General features: G+C 36.4%; 1 protein-coding gene across 1 annotated transcript in view; it reads left to right on the forward strand.

Annotated features, from left to right (window-relative positions):
• Positions 1 to 22,631, forward strand: part of LOC147069465 (GAS2-like protein pickled eggs) — a 375,836-nt gene that overhangs the window by 351,689 nt on the left and 1,516 nt on the right. Inside the window, exons 6-8 of the mRNA XM_085950140.1 lie at positions 18,435 to 18,619; positions 19,605 to 20,425; positions 20,804 to 22,631. The exon at positions 20,804 to 22,631 is cut by the window's right edge and continues 1,516 nt beyond it. Coding sequence (XP_085806266.1) covers positions 18,435 to 18,619; positions 19,605 to 20,425; positions 20,804 to 22,128 — 2,331 coding nt within the window. The 3' untranslated portion in view covers positions 22,129 to 22,631. The remainder of the gene's footprint in view (positions 1 to 18,434; positions 18,620 to 19,604; positions 20,426 to 20,803) is intronic.

Below are 22,631 nucleotides of genomic sequence, written 5' to 3' on the forward strand. Positions count from 1 at the left end.
ATCCGATCTTTATTCACGTCAAGACAGATGGCGCGCTGTGGTATATTTTTTAAAACCTTTGCAGATTGTTTTGTAATTATCTGTGTAATACATTCCTACACATACGGCATCTCTCGTTGGCAAAATAAATTATTTTATAGAATATGTAATCAAGCAATTATATAAATAAGTCAATATGCAACTAAAAAATATTTTTCTTAACAAGGTAGGCTTCAAATAATCGCCTAGTATGGAGTCTTCGCCATTGATGAATAATAAGTATCTAAATTAGTTTCATTGATCGAATCCTACTGAATAAAAAACCTATTGAATTTAAATAAAATTGCGTATCATAGGACTAAATGAACTGGTTAGCGTAAATTGAGTTTGAATTTATTTCGTATCGCAATAATTATTATTGATTACGCATTTAAATTGCAATATAATGACGTTGCGATAAAATAAATGTTTGCAGTTACTGTCTTTGCCCACTTTGCCCCTATTAACGAGCTTGTTAATATTAATGACATATTACGCCTAAGGGAACATAATAATTGTAATCTTACAATACATTTTTTAGTAAACATATATATTATGTAGTTACCCTATCTTTATAGAAGGATATTCGCAATATTTTGTTTAACTCACTTACTACAACTAGGTGTTTATAAAAATTGTATCTATTTGTGTGATACAAATGGATTTTTTTTGTTTTATTCTCTTCCTGTGCAACTAGATTATATAACACATATACAGTGACGTTTCGTGGGGGTAGGCAGATTGAGTGTCGCTTGGGGGCGGCAGTTACTCGAAGGGCGGCAAATCGAGGAGAATCATTTGGTATATATAGATATAGCTATCTAAACTGAGTACTTAATAACGAAAATATCTTTCCTTTAAAAAAATCACCTCAACGGTTGGAAAGAAAATGTATTAATTAACATAAAAGGTTTAACAGGACTGTATTTTTTTGTCGGGTTCGCGATGTCTAGTTTACTTTCGTTGTCTTTCGACGTCCTTGGTGACTGAAAACGATACGAGCACGGATGATAAAAAATGGGGCGGCATTTTGTCTCGGGGCGTCACTGCACATAATAATATAGTACCTACCAGTAATAGTAAGATTGCACAGGTATAATATTGAAGTGTTTTAATGCAATTTGTCTTTTACCTAATTGAAATTGGAATGTTGCTGCCACCTACAACCAGCGCTAGAATTGAAAAATTCACGAACTGGAGCGCTCGATAATTTTCCGAAAATATTACTTACCACATTTATCTAATTTGATTTTTATTTTGTAAAAATAAGTGAGTTAAATTTTTGTTAAATGGCCTACCTAGCTCAGACCATCAAATCATTTTTTACACGAGACGGAGCGGAGCGATAATCTTGGAGATTTCATGAACCGGAGCTGCGTTCCGGTACCTACGCTCCAGTTGATTTTCAAACAAATATTAGTTATAATTTATAGGTTTGCGTCTACAATAACAGTTTTATTCTACATCGATGTTTTTTTTCTGATCATGTCCGATCATAAGAAGATCAACTATGGCCCTCCACAGAGTGGAGGTTTGTATTACTTAACAGATTTTTGTTTTTACGAAAAATGGGTATTTGCCATTTTGCTCTGACTCCAAACACACATTGAAAATATTATGTGTATTTGCTCTTAAGACCCATGATTCGAACCTGGGACCCACAACAGTATAAGCCGACGCGTTAGTCGCTGTATCGATGTAGGAAAACACTATTGGAATAGCACAGTCGTCAACGTGCACGCTTGCTAAGCGAAAAGTCTATGTAGTGATCACACCCTCTGCTATTATTTTTTACAATGTAAACAGGGAACTCAGAACTAATGGGAACTGAAATACCTAACGGGGAAGGAGAAGCAGGCAACAAATCTCGAGTAAGGAAGAATACGAGATAAATTTAAACACGTGTCAAGAATACGTCATATGTCGAATACTGACTACTGCTCGCGGCTTATGCATTGAAGCTCATTTAATATTGGTGTATTACACACTATTTCATGTCTATATTGCGTGGTTCATATTCGTAGGACACTCCCACATTCAAAACCCTGTGTCAAAATGTACTTATTGGTATATTGCCAATGACATTATTAATGGACAACGCACTCAATACAGTAGGTAGTAAGTAAATTCGCGCAAAGCGACATTCGCACATGTATAGGTAGACGTCAGGCAATTTCTATTATGTGATATCACGCATCGGGAATTTATAGCAATATCACTTTTATTGTAATGGCGTTAGAACAGTGTTTCTAGTGTCAATGTTCATTTGAGCGAACCCGTTCGAACCGAACCATTCGGCAGACCCGACAAAATGCATCGGGAATTTATAGCAATATCACCTTTATTGTAATGGCGTTAGAACATATTATGCCATTCGGCAGACCCGACAAAAAAGTGAGTGTCATTTTTTTTTCCAGATGCTTCGTCCATATTAATGTCATTGTATATAGCCTATCGGAATTCTATTTATTATCTGTTCTGTGGCTGTAAATTTACCATTATTATCATATCTTCATCTACGTTTACTATGATAATTTTCACTTTGTCGTTTGCTACCCGGAACAGTTTGTGGATGTTTTTGTTCGCGTAACGCAGTTTTCCTCTGTTGCGTACACTATACCGTTGATCTTTCCTTGGAGAATGCCTTTCTTTTGTCCTCTCATTTAATTTTATGTCTTCCTTATTGTAGTCTCGAATAGGTCCGAGTTTCTTTTCTTGCCCAGACTTTATCGCGTTAATAACAATGTCACGCGTATAATTTATTAAAATAGATATTTCACAAAAGAGATGGGTTTCGTTTTATTGCTCGCGGACGCAATTCATTATAGCTCGTAACGCGGTGGTTTTTGTCCTTGCGCATAATCCAAGACGGCTCAAAATTACCTGCATTTCGCATCACCTGAAGGTCGGCTATGCTATTTTAATTTATTTATCTACATTACACGGGGTATAAATCTTAGATTATAAAGCGCAATCCGCAAAATGCGAGTGATCTGTCTTATTATTCGTATAATATATTTTTGCATATTTTACATCGTTTTTATTAGCTCGTATTCTTGTTTGTCCGGTGGTTGTTTGTCCAGTACAAATCTTTTAATCGATCTTTAACTAACTTCCCGATTAGCTAGACATTTCAAACTTTTAGAATATATCAGAGCACGATGCCAATGCATTCTTTTAATACTTTTAGCCATCTTTAAGCAGAATTGAATTCATTTTCAGTTAATTCTGTTTTGTATGGAAAGTTATTTCAGAAAAATCCGTAAAAAAGTAAAAGACTATTATTGGTTGCTAAGGGGGTGATCCTAGCAACTAAATTATTAATATAACGTACGTTACTATGGAAATCAAAATGAAATGTCAAGATGACATTTCAGTATTCTATATTTGTTTGTTTGTTTATTTTTTATTTACTTCATATCAAGTACAAGTTTGAGCATATTGAGCATAATAATTCAACAGAAATTTTAAAAACGTTGTATATAAAAAGTGACTCTAAAAAAACGAGTAAGTACCAATTGATATGGAAGGGTTTGTTAACACTTTAATCAAAACCATAGATTCGGGGAAATTAAATATTAAGCAGTGAGGAAGACTCATACTAGGTGATTATTTAAAGCCAACCTTCTTAAGACGGTACTTCAGTGAAACGGCAAATAATAATGTTCAACTATAGGTGCGACGAAATTTTGGACTCGCTGGCAATCGGAGAGTGAAAGTCGAGCTGTGAGCACGCCAATTCGTTTCGTGATGGCGAGGGGGGTATTAATTCTTAAATCGTGTAAAGATGACTAAAACACGTTACCTATTCATGTCAATGAATATATTGTTATTGTTATTAATAATATAACAATAAACAAAACATTAAATGAACGCATGTTGGATTTATATGACAAATTATATTTCGTTCGGCACGCGTCATTTGCCCAATCCGCGCATCCCCTAGCCACGATCTTTTTAGACCATGCCTCAACTGAGGTATAGCCTTAATCAAAACCATGGATTCGGGGAAATTAAACATTAAGCAGTGGTGAATACTCCATACTAGGTGATTATTTAAACCCTACCTTCTTAAGAAAAATATTTTTAAATTGTATATTGACATTTATTTACATAATCACACTTAAAACTGTCAAAAATTGCTATGTTTAAACAGACCCTCTCTTGTCTGTGTTAAAACCCGGTGTGGTACAGGTAGGGTCGTAGAGTATACGTTTTATAACTTTGTACTTTTTTGCACTCTTTATTAGATCAAACGATATTCACTTGCATTAATATATATATATATATATATTAGCAATAAATAAATAAATAGGTAATATATATAAAATAAATAAATTAAAATATATATAACACCATTTTCATCCTAGAGCCGGAGTGCAAAGTTATGAAGCATATACTCTAACATTGAAAGGAAAAGTGTCGATAGGTACCTGATATTGGTAGTATCGGTCAAAAAATGTCGATTCCTTTTTTGATTGCCCTATGTACATACGTTAAAGTGCCCACCACCACCCGTCATATATGCACAACCGTGGATATGCACGGCCGCTTTCTATGACGCTTTAAACGTGTCTGAAAGAAGTGATTTTAAGTGCTCATTCCGTCCCGAGACGGAGCCGCACCATGCACCATGCACCGTAGTGCTTAAAGAAGAAAGTTAAGAAAGAAAATGTTTGTTTTTTGGACTGGCTCTGCTGTCCGCTGACGTTAAGCGCTTTGTGCACCCGCATACTGAGTGTCACGAATTGAAATGGATGAGTCGCTCCCCATACGACGCTACAAATTTCTCAAATGCCGCAAAGTTGGCCTCGGTTGCTACCAGATCTCCGTGACCAATTGGGCCCGTGTGAGGACGGACCCTGGCAAACGGCTCCGCTCGTTCGAATTCCATAAGCGGGCAATCCCAGAGGATGTTTTCAACATCTTGGTGGTCATGCCCGCAGTACAGCCCGGCCCATGTACTATCAAGCCAAACTCGTGGAGTCTGGCGGCGAAGTTGCCATGGCCGGTGAGGAACTGGCTAATCCAGTGCGAAGGTTGGAGTCTTCTAGTTTGGTGCCTGCAGAATACGTCTGGAAAAAAAACGGTAAGTGTGCCGCCCCTTGGGGGACGCGGTCCACCTCGCCTGCCATGCCGCAAATGCGGTCTTGTACACAATGTCACTTACAGTCTTCCTGTAAGGAACGTCCTCGGATCTCTGCGGTGGTGTCAGATGGACACCGGCGAGTGTTGTGCTGATCCCCCTCAAGAGGAGGGTGATCGATCCTCTGACTTGGACGTGCATGCGTGAGGGTCATGCAGATCGAGGGGTAGGGTGGAGGTCGGTATTATTTAATTGGACTTAATTATAGTTTCTTTCGGTCCATGGCTCAACTCTCTGTGACATGATTGAATCTCCGCCTGGTGACACTTAATTGCGCATCTCCGCGGGTACCAGGTTCGATGTCCGCGAAGTGTTAAAACGCCTCAAGTTCGCAGATCAAACCTTATAATTAATCGAGTACTCAATTTATATCATTATAAACTTTGTTACTTGCCTGCGGGGAACACTAAAAGGTTTTTTTGTAGTAGTTAGCGAAAGGCACAAAATGCGGAACTGAAAGGCACAACTATTTTTTTTATTATTATAAAATTTTATGGAACGACAGGCCATAAACATGGTATTTTTTCTTTGCAATTATAAGGTAGTACCGTAAAATGACACTTTATTTGCCTAATAGTATTCCCGGTTACATGTAAATTGTACGTAAAACATTTCACCGTGGCACAGTTTGCCGTGAGCTTTCTTAACGGAAATAGATGACCGTATAGTATACGGTCTTCAATTTTATTAGATTCAATATATAATTTCTTGCCGTCTTCCACTTTGTATTTTATAATGAGCCGTCAAAACAACAGTAGTAAGTGCAGCATTGCCAATTTAGCATTTTTCGACAGGCATCTAGCTTGCGAAAAACGTATCTGGCTTGTGGCGTTTTTACTAGCATTTTTTAACAGCTTTAAATGTGCTAATAATACGCTAGATATTTAGTTTACTATCAGATACCTACTCAATGCAGGTAGGTCGGTACCTATTTTAGTAGCGTGAGAAATTAAACATCATAATATAACACTTGCAACAATCGGGACATCATGGCCTTATAGTGAAATGGAATCATATAATTCAGTGTATGCTTAGGTGTGTGACATCAGTTTGATGATTATCGAGGAATGTCATGAAACGAAACTTGAACTCCGTTGACACAATATAGGCATTTGTTGTCAATTTTGAAATATATTTCTGTTAAAATGTGTGGTTTTTACACGTATAGACATTTTTCGATTTTTGCACTTTTTTTCTATACGCGAAAGGTAAGGTACCTACTTATTGACTTCCTGCTTGGTAGAATAAGTAAATTTACTTGCAATAGCGTTTTTCCTGACAAATAACTTCTTTTCGTACCCCATCTGGTATGTTTTTCTCAATGACGGTTGGCAACACTGATGGCAACCGTCCTAGGTACAATTTAGATTACAAAAACAATAATTTCCGTTGAACTTTAAGTGTTGTAACTGATGTGAGTACAAAAGGTGTCTTGGCACAGTGACTAACTTACTCACTCGGCGACATCCTTGACTGCAAGTTCGAATTCCATATAAGGAGACGTTTCTAATACAACATATGTACGGTGTTTAACTTTTTACGCCTCGGAAAACCCTGCAGAGGCGCCTCGTGACGGTAATTGTTATTACAGGTACACCTGATAGTCTAGATATAATTTGATGAATATTTTTGCATAGTTAAATAATGAATACGTGTGTACTTAACACAATTATTGCGTACCTTTTGATTAATTTTTAATTACCACATTTAAATAACATGCTAATTGCATCTAATGGCTGTTTAACGGGGACACGGCAGCTGTGTCGTCTGCGTCGAACGAGTTTAAAGTGGAAATATAGTTTTTTTTAATATACTCACTCGTAATCACTAAACACTTTTCTAATATCTGAAATCTTTCAAAATTATTTATTTTATATATAAAACAATCTCACATTCGACAATCTAGTGTGTATTCAGTAAATTCAGTTCAGTATTGAATACAAAAAAGACACCTTAACGTATAGCGCCTGTTAGTGCACGTGCATTAATTTACTTGCACCAGTAGTGTATATTTTACACTATCGAGATAATAACTGTTTACACGTAAAAACGCTGCCGTCTCCCCAATCTCATTCTTCAAGAGTAAGCAAGACGCGATGTTGTCATTTTATGGTACTATTTGACAGGTCGTGAAAATCGGTTAACCTTAAAATGAGTCTCTGTTCGGTGTAGTTTGTTTTTTTACCGACAGATTCGCTACTATGCGCAGTCGTAGATGTCCGCGTAGATAATGATCCAACTTTCACGTGAAAATTCAGAAGCTTCTGAACTTTTTTGATTCATGCATGCAGTCTTGCAATGTGCACGATCATACGTGTTTACACGTAGATTTTTTTGTTATGACCGCGATAATACGTACTGTCAGCAGCATGTCAGCAGTAAATCCATGCACGTATAAACGGGGTATGTTAACTCTACTTCGGGGTATTATGTTTAAGTTATGATCAGATTAACTACGAGGAAGCGCGCGTGATCTCGTGCATTGCTTCATTCAAAGTCTATCGCAGAAGTGAGAAAAAGAGAAGTAGTAAATCACCGCGCTTTAAAAATTGTAAAATATGAGCAATACAAGAGGACCAAAACCTGTAGTTGTTTATTCGTTTAAGGGGTTACCATTTGTATGTGTTTAACTAGTTAGTTTAATTTTTGATATGTGAGTACATAATTCATTGATATACATGAATGCTTTAATGGTTGTTTATTGTATGCACTTGTACGCTGTATAACATTTTGAGGATGTATATATTTTAGTTATCTATGCGAATTTAATATTTAATAGTTTTACGTCATTCTCGGATAGATTGACTATGCGTGGCACGAGTTTTTGATTGAGAGATTATTTATTGTCAACTGCTTGATTGAAAGGTTTGATATCGACTGATAGTTAAGTAAATTCGAGTTACGAGTACTTAGTTATCGTCTGAGCTTGTTAGATGTTGATAGTTTCTATAAAACTAACAATTTCACGACGAATTGGAAATTGACTATTTCTTTGTGACGGTTAAAAACAAAATAAAATATAGTTGTTTAATTCGTAACGCCTCAGTGTGTCCTCAGTCAAATATAATACATTTTTTTTAAGTTGAAGAATGACAATGAAAGTGAGTGTGATAGATCACTGCCAGTTTTGATACTGGGTAGTACAACACAGCCTACTCGGAGTTGGACATGCCTGATGTATATGAATTGATTGCCTAACTTGGCCATCTTTACATATTCAATGCGACACCTGTCAAAGTCATAACATAACAATGCAAATAATTTAGAGCACAGAAAACTCCCTGCTTACAAAACTAATAAGTCTAACCTGCCACCATAGAACGACACAAAAAATATGTTTCATTTTTGGTGGTGTATACTTGTATAGTCTAGAATTAGGTAGGTATACCTGTCATACTAATGAGCTCGATGCGTCATCCACATAGAGACGGTCAAGCGTCGCAATGTGGCTCACCGGGTGAAGGTCGTTTCTTGTTTTCAAGGGTTTAAAAAAACCGGTTTTCCGCTATTGCAATACAATACCGGTTTTTTAAATTATAAATTTGCAAATTAATTACTAGTTACGTAATACTATGGATGCGGCGGAGACTCTTTATTATACGAGTATTTAACGCTTTTTTAATCACCTACGACCATTTGTTACAGGTATCACATTAGTGCATATTTTAAGTATATAAATATTATATCAGTAGCGAAGGGTGGAGGTGGAGTCATACGTACCAATTTATTTTTATTGAACTAAGACTACAATAAAATTTACAGCTGGTGTTGGTAATTTTTTAAAACCAATTAAACCCTGCCCAAACCAAACCATGATATTCCTGGTATATTCTGAGTGATACGACAAAATTGTACACACTTTTTCATTCATACTGATTAATTGTTTTGGTTGGATTATATTATTACACGTAATTGTTGGTTCATTTTTTTTAAATTAATTCTTTCTTTCGACCATGTCCGATACTAATAGGATCATATAGGCCCTGTCTAATCCAAACTATAATAGATAAAAAATATTATTCTATCTATAAAATATTCATTTTTTTAAAGATTGAATTGCATAATTTTAGATATTTTATAGATAGACGAGTATTTCTTTGGCTTGGTTTGATTGTATTTTAAAACTAACCAACACCGTTTGTAAATAATTGTGGTCTTATTTCAATGAAAACAAATACGTATGACTGACAAAGTTTAATGTGCACTATTTATGTCGGATCTTAACCGCCTACCCCCACCCTTCGACAGTGATATATATGAGTCGTATATTATCAAAAGTAGATCTGTGCGTTATTCATCATTTCGAGAAAATGACGAAAAACGTTTTGTTGGGGTTTTTAGTGTTATAATAGCATGAAATATGTTTCTACATTTAGAAATTACCGCACAGATATGATTTTGATTCGAATATTATATTGCTAGTCGTACATTATAGTCAGAAGAATAATTTGGCATACTTAGTTAAATTTAGATATATTTGCGACAGTTCTACTTTTGATACTATACGACTCATATATATATCGACTTTGTTTAGGAAAAAATGCGTAACCCTCGATTTTTAGTGCTTAAGTGCTAAGTGCTTTTTTAGATATTAACAATGTATACAACTAAATACACGTTCTGTAAAAAGGAAGTAAGCCGCAAATGCCGATTTATTATTTAATTTCAGGTTTTAATTGAGTTTTAATTAAGTTTTAATTTAAGGAAAAAAACATTTACCCTCAATTTTAATGATTTTTTTGTAATAACTTCTTTAATTATTAGTAGATCGAAAAGATATTACACCAAATCATCAATCATCATGCACCCGATGTCTGTGACTATTTTTTTTATTAATATTGAACCAAAATCATTCAAAAAACGTTTTTTGCCTCTCCTGTAAAATTTGTTATGTGTGGGTTACGCCCTTTTTCCTAAACACAGTCGATATATATATATTGGTATGTTTTAAATCATGGTAACCATTGTAAATTTCGTCGCTTTCTTGATGATATCACTTTATCTGGATTAATGATTAATGTATTATAATTTCTTTAATGATGCGAACGGTTAATGTTTTTTTAATAATGTAGAATAAGTAAGTAATTGTTTGTTGTGTTCATTGTATTTTATTTCTTCTTCTTATTATGCCATCCCCTAGCGGATGTCGGCCACCATCAAGGCGATCTTAGCTTTGTTGTCTGCTACCCGGAACAGTTCAGTGGAGCTTCACTCGTACTTATCCCGGAGGTTCTTAAGCCATGAAATGCGGCGCCGTCCTCTGCTACGCTTACCATTGCATTGATCTTTCCTTGTATGACAAGTTGGTTAATGCTGTACTTTTGTCCTCTCATAATGTGGCCGAGGTACTGTAGTTTCCTGGTTTTGATACTACATAGAACTTCTCGGTCCTTCTCCATTCGATTGAGAAATTCAACATTTCGTCGCTGTAGGATTGGTTTCCCGAATAAACCAAATATTCAGGAGACGAAAAACAAATTTCATAATCCTATATTTAAATACATGGAGATATTTAAATTGTTATTTTTACAGCATATGAATGATGTATTCATTACCATTACAAAGTAATTTAAAGAAAGGGATGGTTCTAGTCCAATTAGATACAAAAAAAACATTCTGCATTAAAAGGTCGATTTCGACAAAAACGGATATTCGGGAAACCAATCCTATAGCGACGATTTGTCACCCAGTCAGTCCAAGGAATTTTGATACAGCCACATCTCGAAAGCTTCAAGTCTCCGCGACATCTTTTTATTTATTTATTTTATTAAAATTATTTATTTTATTTAAAGTTTTTATATTTATACATGGGTTTTTTTTACACCCATTCCCAAGTAAATATGGCGTTATTTTTTGTAGGTGACGAGTGTTTTCCAACTATTGAAAAGTGAAGGCTTTCACACTGACCTGTCGCTCTCACTATTATGATAACATATCGTCTCTGTTCTGGCAGAACACACTAACTGGAGAATACTAATTTTGAGTAATTTGACTTTGAAGTTGTTAAAATGTTTGAAATGGTTTATCATGTGAGTTTATTAAGTAATCGTAAAAAGGATGACTTTAAAATAAAGACTGTTTATCTATTAAGAAGGTTTCCAGACGGTAAAGTTTGAAATAAGGAACATTTTGGTATAACTAACTCAATATGTCATATTTTCGAATTAGTGTCTTCTGCCAGAACAGTGACGATATTATACCGATTTCGTTATTTTTCCCCGGTGTTATAGCCCCTATTTACTTCTACACGGTACACGATTCTAATGCCTGCTCAGACGTTCCGCCGTGTTGCTTCTTACGCCAGGAGGACAACATTATAATACTACATTACAGCTTATAACATTACATATATATACTTTTTGCTCAACTTATCTTGCATTTTGATTTATGTCTCGAATAATGAATAATTATTATGCAACTGTCAGTCCAATTAAGGAAGCTCACAGAATTGCGCCTAGCTTTAGCAATGAATTAATTTTCTGAGGTCGTTGGCCAGATGCTTAAATCCGTTTTGATTTCCTTGTAGTACATCCTGAATCTGTGATTTATGCTCAAAATCAAAAACATATAGGTACCTTACCTTACGTATCAATTTATACCGAACATATTCTAAAAAGGTTTGACTGTTTCTAGAGAGCGTCTTATGGCTTAATTACTTTGGCAGACGCGCAAATCCAACAAGATCCAACGATCCACGCCGACCGTCGTTACTCGCATCAATTCGATCGCGTTGGTCCTTGCTCTTGATTGGTTTACAATAAACATAGTCTTGCTATTATTAAAAATATAAGTTGACCGAAAACTATTTCTTTGTTAGATTGGTGGCTACACTGAAGAGTTTTCCCTTGCAATTTTACGTCAAAACTCAGCTGTCAAACCTAACCTCGCAAGCGGGCGGTAGCTTCCGATATTTTAGTACGTTCTCGGCAATCTTCGTGAATCGTGGCAGATGGAAATAGGATTGGTTCCAATTTGATCCCGGAAAACCATAGATTATAGATTTTGACAATCGTGGCAGACGATCGGGCCAGACGCAATCTGCCAATGTAATTTGAGCATTAGGGATCACCCATTATTTATTTTTTTACATTTTCCGATCCTAATAAGATCATATTATAGGTATATACAAAGTTGATAACATGATATTTATGTTTTTACGAGAAATGGATGTTAGCCACTTGCTCAATTTACTAGGTCCATACTCTGACTCAAACACACGTTGAAAAACAATATGTGTATTTGACAGACCCATGATTCGAACCAGTGGCCCACGACGTTATAGGGCGACGCTTCAGCCGCTCGGCCATCGTGGGCCATGAATTACGTATATTTATAATATTCTTGACGCCCCGCCCTTCCTTCACACTATCGTTACACTTTGTCACAACTCTGTTTACCCCTTGTCACAATTATTACGTCACTCTTTCAGTAAAATAACAAATTCATAGAAAATAATCCATTTCAATGCATTGTGTTCTTACGGAATATTTTATTCTCAGTAAGAAATAAGTTTATATTTTATCTAGTTTCGTGACGTCACGTTTTCTACAAAGAATCCTCCCCTAACCCTTTCATCAGAAATGATCATATATCAGAAACCGTTAAGGCGTAAAAATCGATTGGAGGCAGTTATAGTTATAATAATATGTCAATCCAAACAAATAATCACAATGGTAATTTGAACGAAATACGCAACCGAAAATCTTCATTTATTGCGAGCAGGTTCTTCTTTCTTTTCTTTTCTTTTACCATATCCGCCCCTTAACTGAAGCATATGGACACCACGCGGCACCTGCAAGAATCCCTGTCGCTCACCAGTCTTCTTACGTCGTTCTAGGTCAAACCAGCGTCCCGTAGCTCCGCCGTATACACTGTAGATTGTATTTAGCGGCCTTCCAGGATGCCGCAATCCGGTCGGCTTGAAGAACAGGCAAGCCAGGTTGAAGTTCTCTTCTGGCAATCGCAGCACGTGGCCGAGCCAGGTCCCACCTCTTCACTTTCAGCGTGATGAGAGGCTGCTTTGTGCGTTCTCTTATCTCCTCGTTGCTCCTAAAGTCATACCACCCGCACACCCATTATTCGTCGCAAACATCTGTTTTCAAAGCTCAGTATACGGTTGCTCTGAGCCTTCGTAAGGTACCATGATTCGCTACCGTAAAGCAGCACCGTCAGAATGCAAGCGTCGAATAGGCGGCATTTGGTTTTGACCGAGTACAATCGTGAGTCTCAGACATTCCGCATCGAGTTGAATGTTGCTCCAGCCATTCCCATTCGGATAGCGAGCTCTCTCTGCAAAATGCCATCTCCTGTGATGTGTACCCCCAGGTACTTGAAGCTGTCGACGCTCTCGATGTTTTGTCCATCGCTAATCAGAGGGAAATCTGGATCAGGACAGGTGCTATTACACAAGACAAAAGCAAACAGAGTAGGTTACCGCATTGCATTTGAAGATAATCAATATCTGGCACTACCATCGTAATTCTCAATTCAGTGGCGAGGGGTGGAGGTGAGCTGTTAAGATTCGACATAAATAGTGCACACTAAACTTAGTCAGTCATACTTATATGTTTTCATTCAACTAATAATACAATTTGCAAATAGTGATGGGAAGATTTTAAAATTCAATTAAACCCTGAATAAACCAAATTATAATAGTTTAGGTATGCTATGGACGAACCGAAAAAAATAGTGCACACTTTTTCATTGTATTAAGAATCCATTACAAGTGGTGTTAGTTTTTTTTAATTCAATAAGCCCTGCCTAAACCAACTAATAAAAAATATTCTTCTATCTATAAAATATCAATAATTATATATGGTTTAAAGGCCTAATTTTAGATATTTTATAGATAAATGAATATTTTTTTACCGTTGTCTACTATGGCTCGGATTAGGCAGTATTATAATTGAATTAAAAATAATTACAAGATAAAAAGAACTTTTTATATACAACGTTTTTAAATCTTCTGTTGAACCATATAAACTTGACTTGTCTAGCTTAAACGATCAAAAAATTAGTACTTGATATATCATATTGATTTCCATAGTAACACACGTATATATTAATAATTTAGTTGCTAGGACCCCAGCAACGAATAATGGTGTCGAAATAACTTTTCATGCAAAACAGAATTAACTGAAAATGATTTCAATTCTATTTAAAGATGGCTAAAAGTATTAAAATAATGCATTGGCATCGTGTTCTGATATATTCTAAAAGTTTCAAATGTCTAGCTGGTCGGGAAGTTAGTTAAAAATCGATTGCAAGATTTGTACCGGACAAAGAACCACCGGACAAATAAAAATACGAGCTTAAGAAAAACGTTGTAAAATTAACAAACACTACCTACATATTGTAGTCTTAGTTAAATGAAAACAAATAGGTATGTTTGACTAACAAAGTTTAGTGTGCATTATTTATGTCGGATCTTAACAGCCTACCTCCGTCCTTCGCCACTGCCACCTTACCATCGCGGGGAAAATGACTAACGACTTATACAAATCGATAACTGTTTACATATTAATGATTATTTGATTCTGGTGTACCAAATTATTATATCCTTGTGTTTTTTGCTCACGCACAGCTGTTGGAGTAGATATAAACAAAAAATACATTCCAATACTATAGAGTTAGTAGTATTAAACCAACGCTCTTGACCCTTTAAGATAGATAGTATTTTTTTAAGGCAAATTACTTTTATTTAGACAGATATGGAATAACGACCTCTACTTTTGTTACCTCCGCGCGAATAGGTTACTGACCGTGCTGTTAGCAGTTTTGTATTTTTTCTGTTCGGTTAATCGTTAATGCAGTGATTCCAAACATTTTCAGCACACTGAATAATACCGTAAATTAATACATTTTTAGTTGGCAGTACCATCACCAAATGGAGATATCAGAGTGCCGCTGCAGTAACTTGTTGTTTGTAAATGGGAGTATATCTAATGGCGTACTTTCTCTCTTTATCATAATGCTCCATCGTCATCCGTCGTGAGGCTGGCAGTCTTTATGTGTGTTAATATAGAAAAAAAGAGACTTTCTTTTACTGATATTCTGGTATCCTTTGTTTTGTGGTTTGGACTCAGACTTAATCGAGCGTATTACGAGGCCCTACGTTTGATCTAAAGCATCAGTATATGTTTACGCCTGGGAATGTCTCAGGAACAGTTGCTCAAGACAACGGTCTCCACGCACTCGAATGTACTTTGACTGAGTTTACTGCGACATAATTTCATCAAAGTGCCCATGAAGGAGAAGAACACGGAAAATTAACAAAAATAAATTACGTATTTCAATTAATTTACATATAATCTGTAAAAACAAAGCTAAAACAATACGGGTATAGTAAACTATGTGAAGGGGTCTTAATAACTCCAATAAGACGCCTCAAATTGCCAAATACCGTGTTTCCACTTTATAATAACTCGTACATTCAAAACGTTTGCCAACTAACTGCCTTGGTAAATGGGTATCGTCAATCCGCCATCTCCCGTTTTCGTACATTCAAAACGTTTGCCAACTAACTGCCTTGGTAAATGGGTATCGTCAATCCGCCATCTCCCGTTTTCTTTCGGAGTGCCCAAACCGGGAGGTATCAGTACCTATTTCATCTAATAATCAAAAGCCTTTTTTTGTACAAAATGTTTTTTTATGGGTCATCCATATATGACGTTACGCCCTAAGGAGGGATAGTATCTAATAATATAATGTGACGATTTGACGAATAATTAATATTAAATTCAACAGGTTTTTAAAAAAGGTTTGTCGATAGCTATTTCGGTTGTCACACCATTATCAAGACTACGTGGTGTTACAACAAGGTGTTTTAACCGAAATAGCTATCGACAAACCTTTTTTAAAAACCTGTAGAATTTAATATTAATTATATTTTCATTTCTTGTAAAATGGAATTCTACCAAGTAAATGCTAACTCAATTAATAATAAGATAATCAACGAATTCATTCATTTCTGAGAATTCGGTGAACACAATAAATACTGAAATATGATCGTTTATTAAACGAATTTATTTTTTAACGAATGGGGCTAAAAGTGTGACTTAATTTAGACAGAGGGATAATATAATATGTTGTAAGGAATTGTGACGATGGGGGAGAGTTGAGGTCAAGAAAAATATCGAAAATTCATTTAATGTCATTTATGGGCCGTGTCGCGTAACGCAGTTTGGGAAACTGCGACGGTGGGTTAATGTAACTTATCAATGCGTCACTCATTGATAACCTCGTTTCTCGCTTACTCCGAAATGAGAAACGACCTTACGATGATTGAATCTATTTTCTTTGCCATTATAAAGTGTATTACAATTTACTTGTATTGTGTCATATTTTAATGATAGAATAACATGTAATTGCATACTAAAATATATTATCAACCGTAATATGCTATAAGTATCCTATCAAACATATTTTAATTATGGGGGATGAATAATAAAATTACTTATTTAAAAAAATTGTTGTTTTTATTTTTTTCATTTTGTACCTACTGCATTTTTAGGAATTGTCATGTTATATAATTGTATAGCCAATTGTAACGTAGAAAAAAAAAGGAGTGGAAGGTGGGTAGGATTTATGATATGGATAGGATGGAAATTATGAAGGAAGGAAGGTGCGCCTGGGTATAGGGAAAGTGGATGTAGGTGAGAAAATGGATGGGATAGGATGCAGCAGTGCATGTGACGCGGGATAGGGTCGTGGAAGCTTGACCTGCCTCCAAAACCGAGTAACCTGTCGGACTGCGTTTCTCGTTCGGTCACTGCTGTAATAATAATAATTAAAATGCAATGATGAATAGATTAGTTTGAGCGCCACTCTATGAATTGCACAGAGACAATAAAAAGGTTATTAAATAAAAACGCAGGTATTAAATTTTAACAAAGGTATAATTGAAGTATATAAATATAACAAGCAGGCGAGAATGAAAGTATAAAAGTGTATGATTAATTAATTGTTAACGAGCACCTGCCATAAAATAATTTAGTTAATTTATATCACAGATAAAATGTGCTAGTTCGTTTTCATCCACTTTTGTGGTTTATTGTCACAGAACATATTAATAAGATAGGTAATATGTGAAAGCCATTGAAATGAACCCGGCTATGACAGTCAGGCCATAAATCGCAAGCAACACAAAACGCGCCGAATGTCCTCAAATATTGAATGCGCGCTTCGTTTACATGACAAACTTTAATGCATATTATGATACAGATGAAAAATACATATTCTTTAATACATACATGTTTAAGTTTATCCAATATTTATCCATACGTGCGATCTGTAACCTGATATACCACAGCCGGTAGGGTAAACCAGTTGTCATTAATTTTATATTCCCGATTAAAATCTCCAATTCGATAAAAAAAACGATTTGAGTTTTAAATAGAATACATTTGGAATCAAGTAAGGACCTGCATCGACGCGCTGCAACTACATACATACATATACGTAAAATAAATGGTAATATTATGTGTACCTGCTGGGTACTAGTTTCCGCTGTGTTCTGAATTCTTCATTTTCTTTTCTTCGCTTTTTGCAAATCCGTCAAAATAACAATTATGCCCATAGGTAAACGTATAAACAAACACAACAAAATAATTTAGAGTGAATGACTATTAAATATCAAACACAAAATTAGAGTGTATATTATAAATTACCAAAAATGTCAAAAGACAGAACGCTGACGCTAAAAAATGTAGTAGGTACTGTGGCACCCCCGTATGGACCCCATTTGGGGATGTCTCTGTGTATCTGGAGAGGCCCGAATCGGTATCAAACCCAACAAATAGTAAAACGCAGATTACGAAAATAAATAATAATAATAACAGAGCCGAGCCGGCAATGCCGTAGATTATGACCGTTGAAATATTGCAACGTCGCCGTCTTTCGCCAACGGCTCTCGTTGAAAAGCGAAAACACAAGATGGCGCGCAGAACGCTACAAACAGCTAAATCGCGAATACGCCAATTTCGTCCTCCGTAAAATTAAATTATTAAAAATGTAACTATTATATAATATTAACTTAAATATACCTTGCCGTTTCCAAAACAATTCCGGTGTGTTATTTGTTCACCTCTAAATCCTAAAATCCAGACGAAAAACCATACTAAAAATAAAAGTGACAGTTTGCTATTCACATTCAAAAATGGAGGGAAATGATAGTACCTACGAAATTCTCATCAATATAAAAAACTTTAATTATATATTGTCCATAAGTTTATGTTTATTTTGTACTAATATCATCTTTTCTTTTTGACAGGTCCTCCGGAGTCACGTAATGGTGCGAGTCGGCGGTGGATGGGACACGCTTTCCCACTATCTGGACAAGCACGATCCTTGCAGATGCCGAGCGCAGCATAGGGCCACGCACGCCGCGCGCGTCATCCAGAGGTACCCCATGGCCGCCCAGATCGACCTAAACGGCGCTGAAGTCCATTATGACAGGTCAGATAATTGGATCTCTATAACACAATATGCTTATCTGACATTTCTTGTCAAATTTTCCCAGTGCTTAATCTTGATATTTTTGGGGTTTATTTCCTCATACTATTCAACAGCAGTCATGAAATGGTTTGAAAACGTTTCGCATCAGTCAATTTATGACGACATTTAAAGTAGCTGTATTTGAAAAGGGTAAAATCATGGAATCATCAAAAACAAATATGTTGAAAAAAAATCATCTTCTATAGATATTAACTAACAATTTGGTGAGATCCGGGCTTCGGTTAGTAATTAGGGCAATTAAGGATACCTTAATTTAAAACACAAAAAATGGATAATCAATATTAAAGCAATTTGATAAACATTTCATTAAGAACTGCTAGATAAATTCATCGTAATTAAGTAGGATGCCCCTAGCTTAAATGCAAATTGTCGCGAATCTAGTGGTTACAGGTGCAAGTTGCGTCGGGTGTCGTCTTTAAAAAAAATTGTAGGTATTTTTAAGTTATGTATATTTGATAAGTAATCATATAAAAGACGGGGAAATGCGTGCTTAGGGTATTAAACAATACAACAGACTTCAAACCAGAACGCGAGCTGTCGCTTTGTTTTCGGGGTTGCCAATTACAAGAAGAAAATAATGAACGTGTTACCAATACAACATATACAATCGTACGATTCTAAAATTAAACTACCTTCAAAATGGGTGCCGGACGAAATCCCGAAGGCCGAAATCCCGAATGCTTCGGGATTCCGGCCATTCGGGATTTCAGCGTTCGGGATTTCGGTATTCAGGATTTCGGCTTTCGAGATTTAGGCTTTCGGGATTTCGGCCATTCGGGATTTCAGCATTCGGGATTTCGGCCTTCGGGATTTCGACCCAAACCCCTTCAAAATACATAATACAGAATGCGTACAAGATTCCTTCTATCTACATAGTTTAAATCTAAATTATTTGATTAAAATCATATTTGTTTCTTTTTTATAGGTCTCCACCACGTACACGTCGATCTTCCGTATCCAGTGTTGGATCATCCGGCGGAGGAAGTCCACAGCATGCCGTGCATCTTGGAGCCCCGCAACACACAGCTGCCCGTCAGAGAAGCCGATCGCCAGCTCCTCGTCCACCCGCAGACCGCACTTTCAACTCTTTACCATACATGGGAAACACCAACAACGCCTTCGAGAACCAGGCCTTCAACCATTTATCAGCTGACACAGCTTACCACCAATCGAAATACAACAGAAGATCTGTTTCTCCAAGTCCCGCAAGGAGAACCTCAAGGGCCGTATCTCCAGCCCCTGTACGAAAAACTTCGTATAATACTGTCAATAATTTTACCCCGTCACAGAATTTCACAAGTCCAGCTCTTGTTGCAAGCCCAAATTTGATTCCGAATCCTCACAGGAACAACAGATCACGGAGTCCCACTCTAAGAACTGGAGCACTCCCTGCTCTAAATATTACAAACAACGGTACTGACAATCGAAGACTTGTGATTACCCCAGAAAAGGAAACACCGAACACAAATGGTGGATTGTTCGATAGCCACGCTTATACAAATACTACCGAAACCACTACAATTGACGGTCCAACTTTGGGATCAGAAAATGCATCTGATAATGGGAGTGAAGTTTCTGATGAAGGTTACCGGAGTCTTGGAGTTATTCAGAATGGTTCTGCACAAACATCTCCGCCAGGGCTTACTGCAAATACTTCAAGGGATGTTGGCGATAAGGGAATTGGACTGAAGTTGAACAGGCTTTCACTCAATAGTCAGGCTTCCACGGATGATGCTGATATCAGTGGTAAGTGACCCAGATTTAATTCATTTTTAATTATACGATTTTGAGTGTAGTGCATTTTGTGCATTTTGTGAATGAAATAAACTTTAATCGACTATAAAAAATGTGTAATTTCGTATTGACCACTAATCACTGTCAGTTTTTATTCTCTCTCATAAATTTCAATCAATGATAATTGTAGAGTAAAAGAATTCAATGTCAAACAATGTGTACAGTAATTTTTGTAATAATTATTGGTATTGTATATTAATTACTACGAAATTATTTTTATTCAATAATTGATTATTTCAAACCACAATTTATATAAATATATATATTTTTATATAAAAGGAGCGCGTTGAGGTTTTGCCAGTAATAATAATGTTTATGTTTTTTTGACAGAGCGTCCAGAATGTCTGCCTACCAGTGAAACTGTCTTCAAACGCCAAACTTCGTCCAGCGATTGTAGCTCTCAGATGTCGATAACAGAAGACCGCAGCCGAGGAAGTGAAGAAGGAACGACCATTACCAACTATTCCGACACGACCCTGACCGATCGTCTCCGTAACAAGGTACCACGTGAAGAAGTCAGTTCCGTCACTGGGCTCAGAAAGACTAACTATTCAGAAACACTATACGGAGATAAGAAAACACCTATTTCTATTATGGAAAAGAAACATGTGAGGAATTCTAGCAGTCCACCAATCTGCATGGACAGAAACGATTCTCCAAGTTATAGCCTACAGAAAGCGGCCACTTCTTCCAAGATACCTCAGTCTCCAGTATTAACCCGAAGGCGTTGTTCTATGGAAAATCTATCATCTGGGAGTAGGTCACGTTCTGGTAGCAGAGATAGATCTTTTGTAAGAGATAGATCTGTTTCAAGGGATCCTGCAAGTCCTGTCAAGAAAGCTTCTCCTGGTGTCAGGAACACTAAAGATTCTGCCAGTAAACCACCAGTTCCGGCAAATTCGCCTACCGGTGCCAACGCTGGAAGCTTCGGTAAAGTAACAGGCAATAAAGTATCTGCCAATAACACTTGGAATGGTAGAACTCCAGCTGCTAAAGGAAAAGCTAGACCAAGTATTACTTCAGACACATTCAACTCGCCTAATAGAAATCAAAATATGGCTAACAAAGTGTCGTCACCTCCGTTCCAAAGGAATACAAATCTTCGCGCTAGTGCAACTGGATTAAGAAATATGACCGGTTATGATCATAACGGACGGAGAGTCAGGACGTCTTCTAACTCGTCTCCAATAAAAACGGTGAATAAACAAGTCAGTCCTCTTATGGAGACAATATTGAAGTCCACAGAACAAGCGAAAGACGATATAGCAATATTAGAAGGCTTGAAAGACATCGTCAGAAAATTCTCAACGCTGGTGCCGCCGGACTCTGAAAAACGAAACGATGGAAAAACGAACAACGAAGAAGGAGATTTTGCTGATTTTACATCTGCTTGGGTTCACTCCAATGGGACTTTAGAGAGAAGTCAAAGCAGCAGACAATTGAGAGATAGCCTAAACAATTGCACACCAGCACCGAATTCTGAAGGCGGTTCAACGACTTCTGCAGACAACGGTTCAGGTCTGAAGTCAGCAGCGTTGGTTAGCAAGATTCCGATGTTTTCGCCGAGGAGAGACTCCAAGAATGGTCTTACCTCCAGAATACCAGCGCCCGTTTCAGTGACCCCTTACAGAAAAGGGTCAGCATATTTCGATTGATCCTATAATAAGTGATCTATGATTTTGTGAATTTGATTTTGGAATAAATGGGGTATTCGAATCTACTAGCATATTAAGGAATTGGTGCGGTATGGTCAACATTTGGGACTATTTTTTTAGGATTTATATTTTGAAATTTGTCCCTTTATATGTTTATAAAGTTACCTGATATTATATTACTTTAAGGTTGTTTTAATTTAGCTTTTAAACTGATAAGAAGAGCAACCATTGAGAACTAGATTCTGGTTTTTTAGTTAAAATTTACAATAATTAGTTTTGACTGTTTCGAAAGTGGGTATTACGGAAGCTCGATTTGCCTTTGAAATTTTGACTTGCAATTTGCATTCCTTTTTTACCAGTAGACATTTTCATTAGCACGTTAAGCGTTTATTTTGCATGTGTGTTGAACGTATTAATATGTATATCTTTACAGCAATGCATGACTGTCTTTAAAATTGTAGTTACATTAAATATACATATCGACTATAGAAAAGAAAAAGGGC

This window comes from Rhyacophila brunnea, unplaced genomic scaffold (genome assembly GCF_057557595.1).
Source record: "Rhyacophila brunnea isolate RB1 unplaced genomic scaffold, BYU_Rbru_1.0 scaffold_23, whole genome shotgun sequence".
NCBI lineage: Eukaryota > Metazoa > Arthropoda > Insecta > Trichoptera > Rhyacophilidae > Rhyacophila > Rhyacophila brunnea.